The sequence below is a fragment of the Columba livia genome, chromosome 1, assembly GCF_036013475.1.
Source record: "Columba livia isolate bColLiv1 breed racing homer chromosome 1, bColLiv1.pat.W.v2, whole genome shotgun sequence".
Lineage (NCBI taxonomy): Eukaryota > Metazoa > Chordata > Aves > Columbiformes > Columbidae > Columba > Columba livia.
In genome coordinates this window covers 68,876,776-68,896,665 of record NC_088602.1, presented here as the reverse complement: position 1 = coordinate 68,896,665, position 19,890 = coordinate 68,876,776, and the positions used below count along the sequence as shown (strand labels likewise).

General features: G+C 42.8%; 1 protein-coding gene across 5 annotated transcripts; it reads left to right on the top strand.

The window, feature by feature from the left end:
* The first annotated feature begins 352 nt into the window (after positions 1 to 352).
* NMS (neuromedin S) lies at positions 353 to 9,448 on the top strand. Of its 5 annotated transcripts, none has more exons than XR_010472239.1 (8): positions 406 to 869; positions 1,039 to 1,094; positions 1,505 to 1,555; positions 2,630 to 2,689; positions 6,047 to 6,170; positions 6,610 to 6,651; positions 7,650 to 7,680; positions 9,297 to 9,448. XR_010472239.1 is itself a non-coding variant. In XM_021290597.2 (8 exons), the coding sequence occupies exons 1-8, from the start codon at positions 803 to 805 to the stop codon at positions 9,311 to 9,313; spliced, it is 360 nt and encodes a 119-aa protein (XP_021146272.2). In that variant the 5' UTR covers positions 631 to 802; the 3' UTR covers positions 9,314 to 9,448. The 5 variants fall into 5 exon arrangements, 3 of the variants coding, with proteins under 3 accessions (XP_064917392.1, XP_064917384.1, XP_021146272.2); XM_021290597.2 differs by having other exon boundaries at positions 631 to 869; positions 6,135 to 6,170; XR_010472240.1 differs by lacking the exon at positions 1,505 to 1,555 and having other exon boundaries at positions 353 to 869.
* The last annotated feature ends 10,442 nt before the right edge of the window (positions 9,449 to 19,890 follow it).

Sequence of the window (19,890 nt, the reverse complement as noted above, 5' to 3'; positions counted from 1 at the left end):
GAAAGCACTGCCCTCAGAACTAGCCCAGAGAAAACTGGGAAGGATTTTCCAAAGTCAAACCCAATTATTAAATAAGGAAGAATAGAGAATCACCTTTTGTGTTACGGCCAGATCTGTGTCTTGTCTACAACCATACCTACTATGGAATGAAATAAGAGATGGATGGTTTTCCTTATTTCACAGGAACATGTAGTAAGATGAGCTGGGACTTGTTCAATATGAAACTTCACATTCCTTCTAATTAGAAGGCAAACGTTTATTTCCCAAGCTGCCACGAGGAGAAATATTTTCCAAAGTCTCAGTAAGTCCTACAACAAAACTGAATTTTCTGTTTAAAACGAAAATCCCAGCAGCTCCGTCCCTTCTTGCAAAGCCTCTTCTTTCCTTCTTCCTTCCCTCCTTCCTTTCCGTCACCTCTTCTGGAAAACCAGCTTTGATGAAGGTTCTCAAAGGTCGGAGAGGACGAGGTGCCCAAAGCCCTCAGACACATGGTGTGAACTGTGGGGTTGTCGTATGCAGGTACAGGAGTTGGTCACGATGATCCTTGTGGGTCCCTTCCAACTCAGGACATTCTATGCAGGACCCCGGGAGCCTCCCGCGGGCTCTCCCGCCAGCCGGGCGTTCTCGGTCACGCCGGGCTGGGCCAGGGGGGGCGGCGGGGGGCGCCGTACCCGGCAGCGGGAGCGGCAGCGGGGCCGCCCCGGCGCCCATTGGCTCGGCAGCGGCCCGGGCTCGGCGCGGCTCCATAAAGGCGGCTCCGGTCCGCCCGCCCGTCCGTCTGTCCGCTCGCTGCCGCCCCGCCATGCCCCCGCCCGCCCTGCCCTGGCTGCTCGCCGCATGCTGCCTCTGCGCCCTCCCGCGGGGCTCAGGTACGTCCCGCCCCCTGTGTGTGTGGTGCGGGGTGGGGGGGGAACGGGACACGAGCGAATCCCCCAAACTTTGCAAAGGGTCGTCTCCCATCGAGGGGCGCCGTCGGGGCTGGGCTCCGCGGCAGCTCCGCACAGCCGTGTCCCCTTTCTCCCCGCCTTGTCCCCGCAGGGTTCCCTCAGCCTTACTCGCGCTCCAGGGACGGCGTGGACCTGCCCAAAAGCCAGGTACGTCCGTTTTTGCCTTCGTCTGGCCGTCTTCGCCTTCCCCGCCAGCCCGTCCGATGCGATGGAGGTGCCGGGGAGAGCCGGTCCAGCCCGGGCTGGCCGAGGGATTTGAGAAATGAGCCTCACCCGTGGCGGGCAATTGCGGTAGGAAATTGGCAACCGAGTGGAAATATGTCCTGAAATGCCTGGGGTGGGTGGTAAAGAGAGTAGGGAGGCTGAAGCCCTTTGCTACCCGGGCAGGTAGGTTGGACGGGTAGGGGCAGAAGTGTGATGTGCAGCTGGATGCACAGCCGGGTACCTGGGTCAGCAAAAGCCGGGCGGGCTAATAACCAGCCTGACTCCCTGAGGTAAAAGGCAGCTTTCAGCGTATGAAAGACCCACTGTTAATGTCTAATCTTTACTTTTCAAAGCAACTGGCGCTGTGTTTCAGTCAGTGGATGGAACTATCTAATCAACCCCAGGTAAACTGACTTTGATAATCTGTTTGATATGCCGGGGCTCTCTTTCAGACATACTAATTGCCCCGTGTAACCCTCAGCATCAGTGGCTACAGGCGGCAGAGCCTCCCCCAGAGAGCCAGCAGCTCTAGAGAGCAGAGCAAGTGTGCTGGTGTGTGCGCTTTCCTCTTTGCAGAGGTAATTCAGACCTAGAGAAAGAAAAAAAATGTGCTTTTCTTGCCATCACAGTGGTAGCGAGCACTGAAGCAAGAAGCATAAGAGCTACAGGCAGGGTGCTGTGTGGTCCCTGCTCTGCAGTGGTGGGTGGATGGTGGTCAGAGGAGAGAGGAGTGAGAGGGAGGTTTCACAGCTCCTTTCTGCTGTTGCGCCTCTGTCCCAGGGCTCGCAAACATTTCAGACTACTGAGTAACTTTGGAAGAGCAGCCCCACCGCATTTGATACTGAGCCCAGGTGTCATTTTCGTTTTCAAAGGGGAGACAAAAATCTTTGTAGGATCACCAATTATCTGGAAATTTTCCGCATTTTGTGCTGGTGTGTTTATTTTGTTTGTTTGTTTGTGGGTTTTTGTTTTGTTTGTGGTGTTCCCAGAGGTAGTTGTTCAGGTGCCTTACATTTTACTTCCTTTGGAGCTGTGGATGTTTCTTGTCTATGTGATTGCATGTCCTGTGGTAGGGAGTATGGGACAGTATATTTCAGCATATGGTTGAAGATTATAGTAGTGATGGACTGAAACGCTTATAGATGAAATTGAATGTAGATAAATATGCCAAAACCCAAACCTATTTGTAGAACACTTAGTAGAGGAAAATGTATTTTAAATGTAAGCTGCTGCTTTAGGTCTTTTTAAAGCACAAGACTATATTGTAGTCATTAGTAGTACAGTGTGTATGCTGCTCATACAAAATCCTAGTTTTTCAACTCATAATAACTTCAGTAAGTCTTGCCTGGCTCTGAGTGGTTTTAGTGGAACCGTGTTCAATTTACCTTGTGCTCGGATCAAGATCAAGCTGTTCTCTGCCAAACCATGTATAACACATGGTCTCAGTAAATGTATTGAAGTATTGTTTGGTATTGCAGATCTCCAGCACTGTTTTGGATCTTTGTTATTCCATATTCAACAGCATGCGTACAAATGAGGTAAGGTGTAATTGCTTGTTTTACTTCACAACATCCCCTCCCTCCTTAAACTTAAAAAAGCAGCCTCTCCAGAACCAACTTCTTGATACTTGTCTCCAAACAATAATGTATAATGCAATATCATCATGGTTTAGGAAATCTAAGAGTGCGTAAAAGATTTTTTTTCTTCTCCTTAGTAACTTGCATGTAATTCTTAACTCCATTAAATTATATATGAATTCGCTGTTTTTCACCAATTCAGAGTTCAAGAACCAAAACGTCCACTTACACCTGGAGCCAATGTTTTAACTTGACCCTCACTTTTGAATAAGGCACGGTTATATATACTAAAAATATATGCAACTTTGGATCAACAGCATACTTAATGCTAAACATGAAGGCATATTAGTTGATTTACTGGTTTTAATACTCTACTTGATCTTGGGTTTTTGTTTTGTATTTCTCAGTCAGGTCCAAAAGATTAAGTAGATTAAAGCTCTTCCTCATTGGTGCAGTCATATTAGGACCTAGCTCAATGCCAGCTCTCACTTATATCACTTTTTTATTATCATCATTTTATTAAGAGCCTTTCCCATAAAACTCACTCAGTCCTTGGGTATGTTAAAAATGTGGAGGTTTTGAGTCCTCTGTTTTTTCAAATAATGAGTAGAGCCCTCAAGACAATAATAGAAAGCATTTTGACATGTATTTCAATATCTAATCTTGTTAGTGTCTTTAGCTTATTGTAATTCCAAGCATACTTTCCAATTCTACTTTCGAATAAAATTCTACAATACAGAAGATAATAGTATAAAAAAGTCTAGTACTTCAGTCTTAAATGTCTAATGAATGCTTTGAGTTCAGTATTGAGTCTTCTACTTCTGCAGCTTAGCTAATGAGGGGATATCCAGGATCATCAGGTAACTTTGAATGGAGCCCTGTTCCTGGTTACTATTTTAGTCACTAACTTTCAAAAAAATTCACCCTCTCTTATGTGTCCTCGAGCTTGGGAGCTGGATCTCATACAGAATCCTTTCAAGAGATGTAACTAATAGACACATCTATAATATTTCTTGGTGTGGTCTCATTAAGTGGTAGATCAAATCTAAATGTGAGAAATGGAAAAAAGAGCTATGCAAAAGGTACAGATTTTTACCCAGCTGGTCAAATCTCTTATAACATGAAGCTGTACATTCTCAGTCCATCAGGAATCTGGAGAAGACACTACAAACATGAATTTTTATGTAGTGCACCCAATGAAACACTTACAAAATCATACTGATTTCAGCTGGACTTCAACTTGCTGCATGATCCCATATTTGTGTGGATTCAAAAAAAAATAATTCAGTCAGAGTTGTGGATTACATAGAGAAGGTAGATGGTGTTTCAAGAAGAGTGATGCCTCAGCACTATGAAAGGCAAAGTCAGTGGCAGCTGTAGCATTAATGTGACTTGAACTCCATCTGGGGAACACAAAATCTTTTGGGAGAGCTAACAGACTGTTTTGTTTCAATGTCTAATCTTTGGGTAAATCTGGCATATGGCACTTTCAAAGTTATCAAAAATAACTGTATACCTAAACCCAGCTACATTGCAATCACCTCCATGAGAGTTTGAAATTTCCACCCTAAAGTCGAGCCAACACACTGTTTAGAAGCTCAGTTTTTCACATAGTAAACTCTAATCTGCTATGAATTAGCTAGGATATTTGAAACTGCAGGCTAAGCCATGAGTCAGTCTGTCCATGATTGGTATGTAATAATCATCTTGGAACAAAACTAGCATTCACAGTATCTTCTTGCAGTCTCTTCCTTTGCATCCTTTAAAGCACCTTGACTGAGCAAGCACTTTTTTCTTCCATAGAATTTCAGAGCCCTGTAAATTGATGCCAGTTGCTCTATGAATCATTGCCTTGAGGCTTGAACCAAGAACAGTTTAACAAAAGGAAATCCTCATCCTGAATCCTGATTCCCTCCTTCTTGTTTGTGTATATATATATATATGTTTTTTGTTTTTGTTTTTTTAAATTCCTCCTCCCCAGTTTCCCATCCACATACTTTTCCTGTGTTCTTCTCCCCTGTCTTCACATCCTTGCTCATTATATGTACTGGTTTTTCAAGCCCACCCCAGGTAACTAAACCCTTTCACTGGTGTGACTGTGGCTGTCACAGCTGGGATCATGCAGCCAGGCAGCCGTGCCATAGGCAGGAGAGCTCCAAAATGAGATGTACCAGACTGCAGGTTCAGGGCTTTGAGTAGAAAAATGAGCAATTTCTCTGAAGATTAAAGGGTGCAGGGGAAGACTTAAAACCAGCGATCATGTCTGAGTGAAAACCAAGGGCAGTCTGAAAGGTGGAGAGCAGCCACATTTTAACAAGGTAAGAGCTATCCATACAATTCAACAATTCTGCAGTTACAACTGCAAGAACACCAAGTGCTGGGTCCTGCACTTGGGTCACAACAACCCCAGGCAGCACTACAGGCTCAGGGAAGAGTGGCTGGAAAGCTGCCTGGCAGATGGGGGGGGTGTTGATTGACAGCTGGCTGAACATGAGCCAGCAGTGTGCACAAGTGTCCAAGAAGGCCAGCAGCATCCTGGCTTGTATCAGGAATAGTGTGGCCAGCAGGACTGGAGAGTGACTGTACTACTGTACTTGAATCCTGTGTTCAGTTTTGGGCCCCTCACTACAAGAAAGACACTGAGGTGCTGGAGCGAGTGCAGAGAAAGGCAACAAAGCTGGTGAGGGGTCTGGAGCACAAGTCTGATGAGGAGCAGCTGAGGGAACTGGGGCTGTTTAGTCTGGAGAAAAGGAGGCTGGGGAGAGACCTTATCGCTCTCTGCAATTGCCTGAAAGGAGGTTGTAGCATGGAGGGTGTTGGTCTCTTCTGCCAAGTAGCAAGTGATAGTATGAGAGGAAATGGCCTCAAGTTGCGCCAGGGGAGGTTTAGATTGGTTATTAGGAAAAATTTCTTCCCAGAAAGGGTTGTCAGGCATTGGAACAGGCTGCCCAGGGAAGTGGTGGAGTCACCATCCCTGGAGGTGTTAAAGACATGAGGTTCTTAGGGACATGGTTTAGTGCCAGTGTTATGTTAATGGTTGGACTCGATAAATTTGAGGTTCTCTTCCAGCCAAAATGAACCTGTGATTCTAATTCAAGCCTGAGAAATGAAGCTGCTACATTCAGTCCAGGTGGAGTTCTGTTTCACCTCCCAGAACACAGCTGTGATTCACTGTACAGACATGTGTTGAGTGCTGGTAATGAACGCGGCAACATTGGTTAAGGCAAGATTTAAAACCAATCTTCAAAAAGATCTGTTTGCTGCTGTTCTTGTGTCTGTCTGTGATATGTGTAATGTTCTCTCCCTTCCCACATGGAGTGGAACAACCTCATCAATGACGGAGGGGTTACCGTAACAAACCAAAGAAACGACTGCATCTTCATTAACTTACACTGTCCACTTGCAGGGATCACAGATTGCTACTGCAAAGTTTACAAAGAAGGTATGTAAATGTGAAGTCAAACAGGTAGCATTGGACAGGGAAGTATCGCCCTCTCCCTGTTTCTTTTGCTGCTTTTTTAAAGTCACTGTGTTTTTCAATGGGTGTAACGAGAGCTGTGCTGACCCTGCTTCTGCAAAGCAATCCACCATGTGTAAAGCTTTCTTTTATACCTTTTCTAAAGCCTTCGAATCTTTAATTATGGTAATTTAGTATATTTACACTAGACAGAATGGATAGTTCTTGACAATGCCCTTTGGCTATTAATTTTAATCAGCATTCCAGATGAATGGGCATTGGGGACTATCAACATCTCATTTGCATGCTGCTGAAAAAGGCCTTGAATTATTGATATTCTGGTGGAATGACACTGAAACTTGTCAACAGATCTATGGAACTGAGTTTAAAGCATTTTGTTAAAGCTTTGTGTTTTATTTTACAGGATAGAAAAGGGACTCTGGGACGGCCTTTCTTCCTTTTCAGGGTATCTGAATCTCTTACTTTTTAAAGATTCTGAGTCACAAACGATGTTATATCCACAGACAAGCAACTGTTTGCCTTTACAAATTCTTGCTGCACTTGTTTTGAGTAAAGGCCAAATATCTCTTGCTTGAAAGCTTAGGGAGCTATTTGCTTAAAAACTCTGGTTCAACTAAAAGACTACAAGATAATGAGATCTGGGGTAGTAATGTATTAAACATTTTTTATTTGAAGAGGTGACCCTGCAAATGTTTTATCTTGAGCCAGATTCTCTACAGACCAAAGTAGCACATGGCTTGGATCTTTGAGACTGCCAAGGTGCACCGATGCTAAATTCATCAGATAAAACATGTGCATTAGCTGAATGTCCACTTGGTCTGAAAGGTCAGACCACTAAGGCATGGCACACTTCATATTGGGGTGAAAAGCCAAAGCAAAATGATGGACATCATCATTTCTTATGATTTTTTTTTTTTTACCTGCTGGCTTGCTGAACTATGGTATGGTGTAATGTGGAATATGCTGGTTTAGACACACTATAATTAACACCAAACTAGTTTTTGGGAATATCTTCAACACATTAAAAAAAAAAAAAGTTATAAAGTAGGTCATGGCAACTAACCAGAGTTCAAATTCAGATGTCATTTACATTTTAGCTCACTTCAGGTGTGTCCAGACAGGTACTTTTGGTGCTAGTATTTATCTGCTCTTTATTAGGCATGTACTTAGTACCTCAATGAATTAGGACCAAGGCCCATAATGAGAATAATTAAAGCCAGACTGTTCAGCTGTTTGGACAGAGGCTGAGTGAGTGTTTCTCAGACTCAAAGGCAAACCACACCTTCTGTGGGTCCCCTGGTATTTGGTATGTTTTCCCTTCAAAGGAAATCTTACTGCAGCCTTCTTATATACTCTGCCTGCAAGATGGGAGGTTATTTAGATGTGCTTATAAATTTGGCATCTAATACTTCTGTACAACGATATAATTATTATATTTTTCAGCCTCGAAATGGAAGAACTATTGAAAATGGTGGTAAGTAGGCATCCAAAAGCGGCAAGAATTTGTTTTATTTTTTTCAATAATGATGATCCTCATAACAGAAGGAGTTACTGAGAAGTATTGCAAACATAACACAAACCTAAATACCTACTTGGATGTTTCATATGGTCATTGGGAGGTGTCTGGGCAGAAATGCTTTTCTTCAGTCTGAGAGACCTGCTTCGTACTTTTTTGATGAAACGATTGTTTTCTTCCCTCTTTAAGGTTCAGTAAGGAGGAGCTTTCATCCTCTGCAAAATGATAGAAATGGTACAGAAATGACAAAGTTTAAAAACAGAGGGTGTAAGTTGCACTTGGAACACAAAAGCTAGCCTGCTTCTTCACATGAACTCCTCTCTCCTCTGAGAGACCTTCAGTCACCTAATGTCACGTAAAAGCCCACTAAAACAGATCTCTGCATGCAGGTGGGAGTCACTCTTACATTAGAACTAGGGACCTCACTTGAGGTAAGCATTAAGCAGGAAGAGCAGGGGTGGAGATGTAAGGATGCAAGACAGTGAAATCTAATAACATCACCTAGCACTTATCCATCTTTGAAAGTGTCTATTAAAGATCTTAGTGAGCTTCAGTGGGAAATGGACAAGACAGTAAATGTACGTGTGCCCTCCTTTTTCCAATCTTCTACCTCAAAATAAAAGGTCACCATTTTGTGTTTGCGATATAAGAATTATTCCCACCTGTTCTCTGGAAGGGTTGTGTTTTATTTGACTTATTTTGTTTTGTTCTGGAACAGGCCAGGAAGATAGGAAAGGAAAACTGCAAAGAAAACACACACAAAGAATACCTTTGTTGTACTTTGTATATTCAGGATCAAACAATTTTGGGAAGAAAGGAACCAAAGACTTGGAAGAGTGTTGCAGGGCAGCATCACTGCTCTGGGAATACATTGTTTGTCATGGATGAAAGGAAGATAAGGAACTAGATGGATCTTTGGTTTTAGCCAGTGCAGCTGTTCTTGTGTTGTTAGGTGCGCACGTGCGTGGGAGATGTTTTGCATGTAGGAACAGGTAGTGCTGCCCAGATTTGTTCAGAGTAACTGGAAGCATGAGCTGATAACTACTGAGATAAGCCAAATGGGTAGAGAGTCCCTATAGCTTTTGGGCAAAACAGTTCAAAACCAATTACAATAAACTTGCATCAAAGTACCCTATGCAGAATACTCCAGTGTTAGCAGCATTGCTGGGCTATCAACCAGTTCTCATGAAAGTGCTGGTGTAGAAGCCACTACTCTATAATCATGCCCTGGGTTTACATACAGTAGTAGATTTTATCTCCAGCTCAGCCCCCTGAGCCAGCCTGGCTGGAAGATGCACTCCATGCCTCCATACCTCTAAAAGGAGGATGGTGGGGTTAGGACGTGGTGGGGAGAGGAGTACTGTGTGAAGGAGGATTTGTGTTTCAGTACAAATAACAGATCTGAGCCCTTATCCAAACTTTCAGACTTTAATTCATCTTAATCATCTGGTGCTAGAATTTGAAGCTATTGCCTTCCTAACTTTTGAGAAGGACAAGACATATAGAACTGAATACTAAGTAATATTATTTCAACATTTCAACATAAAATATGACACTCTGTTAATTTGTTTCAGAACATCATGGAATTTGAAGTTCCTGGGTCGATTTACCAGCTTGATGACTTGGTTTACATATAGAAAAGAGACTCCCCATTGCACTGGCTGTCTATTATGTGACTCAGTTGTCTGGAATTTGCTGTTCCATGTAATAAATTTGCAATCATTAATCATTCTTGTTGTCCTTTTTTTATTGGAATAGGTACTAGATTTCATTGGGTTGTAATGTAGCATTGTCTGGTTCCAACTGTATCCAAAAGAAATTGATCATCTGAATACTGACAATTTTCAAATCCAGTAGTACATTTTTTATTAATAACATCTTTAATATGGTCAGAGATTGTAAACTTGCCATTTTGACTAGAAAATATTTCACCAGCATTTCAGAACATGCATTCCAAACAGTATGGTAAGATTAAAAACATCATGGAGATGTTAACAATTTAATTTTTAGTTTGAATAATTAAGGTGTTGACTGTGATACCTGATGACTCCAAAGCACTTTGAAAGAAGGGGAACAAGTACTGCTGTTACACACAGACACCATTGCATCAGTTGTATTTTTTTCAGCCTCACCTCACTGGGTATCATAAAGTACAAATGAGTCACTTATGAGAGAGATGTCCTGACCATCTGCCCTTTTTCACTGAAATAATGCATTTAAACCTGTGGTGCAGCCAATTGTGCTCACATTGCATGGAGTGGGGTGATGTGTTCCAGTAGGTGGAGACATTAATGGGAGGAGAAACAGCTGGGACAGCTGACCCCAACTGACCAAAGGTATATTCCACACCATAAGATGTCATACTCAGTATATATAGCTGAGGGAAGAGGGAGGAACAGGGGGACATTTGGAATGATGGTGTTTGTCTTTCCAAGTAACTGTTATGCATGATGGAGCCCGGCTTTCCTAGAGATGGCTGAACACCTGCCTGCCCATGGGAAGTGGTGAATGAATTCCCTGTTTTGCTTTGCATGAATGGCTTTTGCTTTACCTGTTAAACTGTCTGTATCTCAAACTACAAGTTTTCTTACTTTTACTCTTTCCGCTATAGTGAATAGTGAATGAGCGGCTGCGTGGGGCTGAGCTGCTGGCTGGAGTTAAACCACAGCAATACTGTACCATAGGCAACCCATGCTGTGCTCTCACCATCAGCAGTGTCTTCCTCCATCTCCAGCAGGTTTCAGTGATAACATATACTTGGGCCTTAAAAGTGGTTAAATAAAACTGATAAATAGGTGGTAATTTGCAGGTAAGGAACTATCTTAGGCTCCTCAGCTGTACTTCTGTAGTGACAATGGCTCCTTTGTAGAGCACACAGGAAATCTCATGTTCACTGCTCAGTGGAAACCTTTGCTCCCTGGAGCAATACAAACATCAGAGTAAAAATACTGAAATGTAAAGGTCATCACTGGCCTGAAACTATTTCTGAATATTCCACTGCAAAACCCATAGCAGAAAGTGAGGACCACAAACACAGGTAAAAATAACAATTAGAAGCACAGAAAAATTTCTGCAAGAAAATGAAGTAAAAGCTCAGTTCCCATTGTCAGCAAGAAAAGAGACAAATTGAGAGCAACATGAGAAGGTATACAAAGTAATGAGTGTGTTCAGGAGAGTAAATCTGACACTTATCTATCCTCTTGTAATAAAAAGGAGCAAAGAGGGAGACTCAATTACACTGAGAAGCAATACATTTAAGCCACAAAGGGGAATGCTTTTTCTAAGACTTAATAAACTCCCAAAAGTGGTTGCCATAGCTTAGTTTGTGCAGTGAGAGACGGCTCTGCCGGTTCACAGAATCACAGAATGTTAGGGATTGGAAGGGACCTCAAAAGATCATCTAGTCCAATCCCCCTGCTGGAGCAGGAACACCTAGATGAGGTTACACAGGAATGTGTCCAGGTGAGTTTTGAATGTCTCCAGAGTAGGAGACTCCACAACCCCCCTGGGCAGCCTGTTCCAGTGTTCTGGCACCCTCACTGAGAAGAAGTTTCTTCTCAAATTAAAGTGGAACCTCTTGTGTTCCAGTTTGAACCCATTACCCCTTGTCCTACCATTGGTTGTCACCAAGAAGAGCCTGGCTCCATCCTCCTGACACTCACCCTTTGTATATTTGTAAACATTAATAAGGTCCTCCCTCAGTCTCCTCTTCTCCCAGCTACAGAGACCCAGCTCCCTCAGTCTTCCCTCATAAGGGAGATGCTCCACTCCCTTAATCATCTTTGTTGCCCTGTGCTGGACCCTTTCCAGCAGTTCCCTGTCCTTCTTTAACTGAGGGGCCCAGAACTGGACACAATATTCCAGATGCGGTCTCACCAGGGCAGAGTAGAGGGGAAGGAGAACCTCTCTTGACCTACTGATACACCCCAGGATACCATTGGCCTTCCTGGCCACAAGGGCACAGTGCCGGCTCATGGTCATCCTGCTGTCCACCAGGACCTCCAGGTCCCTTTCCCCTACACTGCTCTCTAACAGGTCATTCCCCAACTTATACTGGAACCTGGGGTTGTTCCTGCCCAGATGCAATACCCTACACTTTCCCTTGTTATATTTCATTCTTGGGAAGGCAGGCACAGTCAGGAGCACACACCTCCATGACGCCTAACTTGCCTCAGAAATCACCTCAGGCTGACCTAGAACCTCCTGTGTTAAAAGCCTGGCTTGCTCAAGCTGGACTCAACAAGGCATTGCTCAGCAGAGCGCACAGTGAGGGACCTGGAAATGTGTTCACCGGTGGGGGAGCGAGTGCTGCCTGGTCTCACGACCTGCTGCTCAACCACGAGGCTGGAGAGGAAAGTTCTCTTGATTATTTACTTCTTGGGCAGCCTCGCTCTATTCTTGGCTCCTACAGGGAAGAGCACACTTACTAAATCTCCAGGCGGCGGCAAGCTGTGAAGGACAGCAAGTACTGGAGGACAGAGTGGCCTTGGCAAAGATGCATCTGGAAAAAAATACTTACGGCTCACTGCCGATGAAAGGAAGGTATTATACACACTGAAGAATAATCAGCTGCAGCTTTGGAGTAAAGGGGATGGGTAACTGTAGACAGTCGAGTATCACGGTGTTGGGAAGAACACAAAAATACGATGTGGAATGAATAAGAAGCTGTAGAGACTCTGACATGGAAGGTGTAGCACTGCTGATTGTCGGGACTTCATGTACAAAGTAGCACTGGAGAAGGAAGAGAGGGACCAAAAGGAGAGAGCCCAGCAGAGAGCAAAGGCAGAAGCTAAGGAAAGTCGGTACCCTGAATGAAGCGGGGCTGGTTTGCAAGAGGGAAAGATCAAATGCTTCATTTTAAGCTTACCACTCCTGGCAGCATCCACCATGCCCATGGATGGATACAGCTGGGAGAGGTAAGCTTAAAATGAAGAAAGATTCACATTAAATCTGACAATCAGGAGAATGAACACTGATTGATAGGCAGAGTTACTTTTTCTTGGTCATAAAAATTCTCCAGGGGAAGTGACACCTCACTTGGGCTACAAGTTACAAAAGTTCCAGCTTTGAAAATACTGCAGCAGCATTTTCTCTCTTCAGTGTTACATCATAGTGCAACATTTATTCCTATCTATGTTTCATTTAATAGAAGATAAGGACAATTGTTTTGTAGAATATTTACCATAATTCAGATAGAAGTTGCTCTGGCTGCTTCTGGAGAAGTGGAAGATTCAGTCTTAGAGATTCCAGCACTTTACATACTTTTAACTTCATGTTACTAACATATGTGACAAGTAGCATCTGATACTCAGAGCTTTATGTACCTGGAGCTGCAGGGCAGCCCTGGGAAGGCCATTGTCTTGGGTTATGGGATGATTGTGTAAAATGGGAGAAAACATCCTGGCCTGGAAAAAAAAAGGAAAAGCCTGCAAATTGGGACTGCACACAAACTGGAGTCCTTTGAAAATGCAGAGTGGATTCAGATGAATGGCAATGAGGACTGACCAATGCCAAGTGAATTAACTGCTGTGTATGCATGGCATGAAATATCATCTAGGAACTAAAACCACATCAGCTAACTGCTTGCCTCATCTTCATAGTTCAACACGTAATGAGACAGAAGTAGGTGCAAAAATTGCAAATCTACCTGCTGGAGATTTAAAACCATTTGCTTAACATAGCCAGTTTGGCAGATAATATGCAGCTGCTTGACAGGCTGGCCAAAAGCTGCCAGCATCCCATTCCAGCTTTCCTAAGTACACATGAGGCTGCCAACTGAACTCTAGTGACAAGGTGGATATGCTTATTATTCTAAATACAGCAATAAACTGTTTATTTATTTGCTGGGATATTAGCGTCAAACAGTGACTGCAGGATCTCTACTGGTGGCTGAGATGGATGTTTATGTGGAGATTGCTCTGAAGACTTGTCTTACTTATCTGTTCCAGACAACTCACACATTGCAATTGCCACCCTTCTACCATATAAAACAGGATAAAGGCGTATGTTTGACAGGGCTGGCCTGCATAAACTGTCTTAATCTAAACATCTATCACCCTGATAGATTTCTGCACTGAACTAGAAGTGGCTGCCACATTTCCTTCTCTGGTAATTTCTGGTTCTACTTCACAGCGCAGAAACAAAAATGTGACTGATCTCATAGCTGGTTGTGATTCACCACCTAAAATGTTGACATTTCTCTGGGACAAAGAACCTCGTACACCAAATATCATCTATCTATGAGCCTTAAACTTTCTGAGAGATCAATAGAGAAAGTCTGAAGGACAACATATAGCAAACTTGAAAGACGGAAGCTTTGAATAGCTTTCCCACAAAGCCATTGCACCCAGGGGTTTCTATACAGCAGTACAGACAACGCCTGCTGAATTACTGCATGGGGGTATGGATGCACATAAATACATGCTTCTGGAGTATAGCTATCTAAACAAAAACACCTAAATATGAACTAGAACATACACATGAACAGATCACAAAGGACTGGCAATCACGTGTGACCCATCAGAAAAGTAACAAAATCCAGAGCCTCATTCAGTGTAGGACCGAGCTCATGTTCCCTCCCGAGACCTCAAAGTGGAAGGATGTGCCACAGCAACCCACCCTCCTGGGCAGCGTGGCCTCTCTGGGGACTAGACTGGAGACTCTGCTATGTAAACAAACACCAAAGAAAAGCCTTTGATTATAAACTGTGAGTCTTATAGCACACCTTTTCCTTCATTACCATGGTTGTGTATAGTTCCACAGACTATGCATAAGCTAAGATAACCCAAAGTCTCTGGTTTGTGACTTGTAGTAGAGCACGCACTTGACTCCCAAGAGGACCAGGATGTTTAGCATTGCAATATTGGGACTGGTCAGCAGAGGGCAACGCTAATATCAAATTTACGATGCTCAAAGCAGAGGCACGCCGGGCCCTATCCTGCTCTCCTGAGCAGTGGCTGTTGGTGCGCTGTGCTTGATCTGTTCCTGACTCCAGTAACAAATGACTTCAGACTTTACACAGCTCTTGTACCCACCTGGACAAAGCTCTCTGAGGCCATAACTTGGGATGTTTCCCCTCCTTACAAAGAAAGTGAAGGTGACAGAAGAAAGCAGGCTTGTAAACACACACAAATCTCAGCGCAGAGTGAACTGCAGGCACTGTGCACAATGAGACATCCATCAACAACATCAGTCCTCTAGGCAGGTAAAATGAAGATGAGCTTTTCCAGGCATCATTTCATTTCCATGCTTCCATCTGCCCACAGCTTCATTGAATTGTGGAGTACCATGTAGACACATTCTCTAGTGTGTTATTGAAAACATCCATTTTCCTTGAAAGAAAATCGCACCATAGCACAGTTAAGTTAGGAAAGCAACACTACATTAAGATAAATGCATTTTGCAGCAACGGTAACAAGAAGAGGTGGCAGAGGAGATGTGTTTTGAAATTTTTCATTGCTTTGCTTTACAACTAAGACACATACCAGCCTCGGCTACCGGTGGCTAGACCTAAGCTGAAATCTGTAACGTGGAATATGAGAGAACTAGTCATGTGCAAACTACCATGCAACTAATGTCTTGTTTTACCAAAATAAATGAGCACTTCTGTGATCAACAGGACTAGCAAAGTTATTTCTATCATATTTTACTTCAAGAAGGATCACCTGTATTGTACCTAATGAAAGACAGTTTTTATTACCATTTCATTAGTATAATTTCATGCTGTGGCCCTTATTTCTGTCAGGGCATACACTGGAGCTCTTTCTTTTACAGAGCTACTTATTTCCATGAAACTGCTAGGAATCAGCTTGTGGTTTCATGTCTCCATCATATTTGCTTAGAACTGCTCAGCAGATTCAGAAGTCAATAGATGAGGACAAATGGACTAGCAAGGAAATGGTGTGCTGCCATAAATGTTGTTTTCTTAGCAGGAAGGCCAAAAAGTGAAGGGAGTAAGGGAGGTGAGTAGGGAGTGTATAAAATGGGAAATTGGATGTCTGAACTCTAGTTCTGGCTCTCTTGATATATAAAGCTCTACATTTCACTGAACCACTTAAGAGAGAGATTTCCATACTTACCAACCTCTTTGTTGAACAGAGGCTTACCCGTGGGTATGAAGTGAAGCACGGGCACTACCGAAATGGCACCTTTCCACCTGACTCAGCTTCTCCCTTTGTGAAACAAGGGTATGGTCACTTAGCCTCAAAGTTTTGCTACGATACTTACCTTGTTTCTGTTCAGAAATAGCTTCAAAATCCCCAAGAGTGCCTATTAATCAATGTGGATAAACCCCCGACCTTCCAAGGAAGCCAAATGTTGATGATCTGGATATTTGTCTGAATTTGTTCCCAATCACTATATCTAGAATAAATAATGACATTAATTCCTGTAATAGACAGAGTGATTCACAGAGTTTATCTTCTAATCAAATGAGAGAATTTATCCTTACATTTAGATTATCCTCAAATAAAAGCAGTTATTACCTTAATGCATCATTATTCATCAGTGTAATTAGCGTTCCTCCAGTAAATATTTAATACTCCTCACTGTACGTTTTGTGAAACCATGTGCCAAAGCCCAGTTCTGTATTCATCCTGTTCACAGCAGTAATACATCTAATGAAAAAAACCCTTTTCTTGTTGTTCTATAACAAGGTTTCTGAGTATCTCTCATTTCTCTGCTGATGCGTTGTAAGGTAGCAGTGAAATGTCATAAATGTGTTTGTCTCCTCTTCAGCAGCAGACTTTTGATCTCTTGTTGGCCCTTGCCAGGGTTGGTATGATGCTTAATGAGTTGCATTCACTTCTAACAAGTCCTGTGGAAGGAACGATATGTCTGGAAAATATCAGTGGTCCTCTTGAGTAATGGGACAGCAGGTACAAATACACTGCCAGAATGGATGGAAAGTGCCCTGACATTCATCTTGCTTGACAACCTTTATAGCATAAACGAAAGAACATCACCCAGTAATTCCTGTCACCAAGGGAATTATTCTTTGTTTTGCTTTATTCTATGATTAAATGCTACTTCACACAACAAATTTTATGTTCACTTCCTGCTGACATCTATGCTGTTCTTTCCTTCACTATCTAAGTTTCTATTTTTACAGCATTTTCTTCTCAGTTCTCCCATTTAATAGTTTCTTACCGCTCCAGCACCATTTCCCCCAACAACTTCTACCTCAGCCCTTCCTCCTCTGTTTGCTCTGGGTCCTGGTCCAGACAAAGGTGGCAAAGGATGTGTTCTGTGGAGGAACATGCTGTGAAGCAGGTACTGGAGCAAGTTTCCTTTGAGAGGAACTGTAGATAATTAATATAGTGAGAGTAAGTTAAAACCCCCTGGATGTGGAAGAGTAATTTTACTTAAAAAAAAAAAAACCACAAAAATTACTATTATTATTATTTTTTTTAATCTGTGGAGGAAGAGATGGCTTACAGGAGGTAGAAGGAAGAGTAGACCCCTTCCCAAGGTTCTTAATAACTTGCATACTTATTTCTGCCACAGACCAGTACTGAATTTGCAATCTGTGTTAAAAGAGAAGACAAAGCTCCACCAGTTTATGGATCTTTTGCCAGGATTTCAAAGGAAGGAAGACTAGGTCTACCTGAAGTGGGAGTGACCTACAAAGAGAAAGTTTAAAGACAGGAGGAGTCCTAATGCGCACATCATTGAATTTCTCAGAAGAATGCTTCACTTAGCAATATTAAGTGATGGTGAAGCACTCAGTTGTTTACAAGGATATTATTTTACTAGGATTTAATACTGCTGCTGATGTCTTCCTGGAAGACAGCCCCTTAAGCCCATCAGGAGTGCACAAGAGAAGCGCTCATCCAGAAGCAGGCCGTGATCCACATCTCAAACCAGTTTCACACCAGTGTATCTCCATCAATACAGACAGATTTAAACCTAAGTCATTGTGAGAATCAGGCCTGCGCAATAACATGTAGAAAGAAGTTCCCAGACTGGTAGATATGAAACACGCTGAGACAAGCTTCCCAGGCCGACTGCTGGATGGTGTCCCCGTGAGCAGGGTGTGTGTTTAGGATACCCTGGACAGGTTGTGTCCTAGGTAAGTTATCTGCTGTGTTACAATGACCCTGATAGGAGAGATCAATAAGGGAAAAGTAAATATGAAATAAGTAAGGATGTTAAAACTTGGGAAGGAAGAGGGACTGGAATATGTGACAGATGCTTAATGTTTTCCCAACAGATGCATGATGAGCTATGTTTGAGTTCCCTTACAGCAATGGGCACCTTCCTTGGTGAATTCAGCTAGCGAAGTATGATTTAAGCCTCATCAAACAACAGCGTGATGTTCAAATGAATAGAGAAGCTAATAAAAAATTCTGTTTTCTAGTTCAAGCAGCAATCTTCGCTGTTTTCTGGGCATGTCTGAAAGACTCAGCTATATCTGAGTTTCAAAAGAAAAACTTCACCAAGTGCTGTGATGGCTTGACACAGTGCCTCACTGTTTCCTCCTTTGTGTCATTAATTCCAGCTTAACCAGTGCCATGGATTCAGTGCATGCTACAAGAAGACAGACCCAAGTTTCTCCTCTGACATAGATGAAAACCAGCTATTTTCATGTTACTAACTTCCACATCTCTTGTGTGCTGCATTATGCAAGGTAGGCCTGTCAACTCTGCCTTTTATCTCTACATGCCATGATACCTAGAAGCGTACTTATGGGCTGAGATCACATCTGGACTAGACATTGGAAAAAGGAAAAATAAATTTGTGGCAGTTCAGAGCCCTGGATTTAACAAGTGATAAGCAGCAAGGAGCTAACATAGCTCCAGGGCAGGCTGTTAGCAACAGAAATTACTAATGCCTTGGGCTAACAGAAAGAACAGCAGCCAAACTGAACCTTAGGCAGCTTCATGAAAACCTCTTGGATCAGGGCACGAGTAGAAAGGCATCTAAACTGTGGTACTTTGGAAGAAGACAGGTACACCCAAACCTGGAAATGTTTGAAAACATATACACCTTCCTTAGTTTGGCAGTTCTGGAGCTTTCACTCTGACACAGGATGCAGCTAGCAAATTTATGCCACGCATGCTCTTTGTGGGTCTGCTGCTTTGACAAATGCGTTTAAAATCTAGCTCAGCCTAGTGTCCATGTCCTCCATTCACTGTTTTCAAGGAATACCAGAACACAGAGGTAACATAGGGTCAGTTTGCATATTTTGCTGGTTCATCGTTCTAGATGAACCATCGTTCTTAGAAATGATTCATCATTTCTAAGAGCATGACTGACTCCTCTCCCCTGCTGCCAGGCTGTTACAGGCATCTAAAAGTTAAAATGGTTACTAGCTGAGTTTCAGTGAACTTGTCTGTTTTATGGGTAGAACGATTAAGAAGCCTCACCACAATGCTGCTGGCAAAAATATTCTCACAGATGCCATGCACAGCACTGCAAACAAAGCTGCATGGATAGCTGGGGCAAGCTGGAAAGAATATACTTTTCATTGCAATGCTGGAAATGGTTGAGCCTTTCTCCTTCAAGCACTCTTTTCATATAACTGCTTGTTTGGATGCCTAATGAGCTGCTTGTATAAACAAAACAATTTCCAGTAATTCTAATACTCAACAGCCTCAAAATGGTCAATGAACATTAGCTAGTTAATGAGCGATTTGCTCCCTGAAGTCAAGAAAGTTTTTAAGTGGTGACAGCAAGGAGAGCTGACAAAGACAGACTGAGAAAGAAGAGAATCATAGAGTAGTTTGGGTTGGAAGGGACCTTCAAAGGTCATTTAGTCATCTGGCCCAACCTCTCAAGTGAAGCTGGCAGCAGGGGTGGAAACAGGAGCAGTCTGACCCAGCTGCTAGGACAGCCTTCCCAAACCATGTGCTTCACGTATTAATCAATGTATACATTTGGAGTAGAGCAGTGCACAACCTGGTAATGAATAGGTCTAAGGATACACAAGAAGATGGAATATAAGTTTTATTATGTATCTAAACTGACAATTTTTTCAATCAAAGATTAAACATACCCCATTGAAGCATGCATAATTTTGTAAGCACATGCATCTCCAAAAGAAAGACAAAGTAGGCTTCAAAGCTGCAGGAGAGAAACAGAACTGGGAGGCTGAGTTCCCCAAAATTAATATTTTAGCTTTAGGCATTATCTTTTCAATTGTCTTGAAACTTCACCAAAAAAAAAAAA

Excerpts from the sequence above, each read along its gene's own strand:
- NMS (XM_065061312.1), top strand. The coding sequence starts at position 575 with ATGCAGGACCCCGGGAGCCTCCCGCGGGCTCTCCCGCCAGCCGGGCGT. Across the intron at positions 1,095-1,504 it reads TGGACCTGCCCAAAAGCCAG|CAACTGGCGCTGTGTTTCAG; the intron begins GTACGTCCGTTT and ends TACTTTTCAAAG. Across the intron at positions 1,556-2,629 it reads AACTATCTAATCAACCCCAG|ATCTCCAGCACTGTTTTGGA; the intron begins GTAAACTGACTT and ends TTGGTATTGCAG.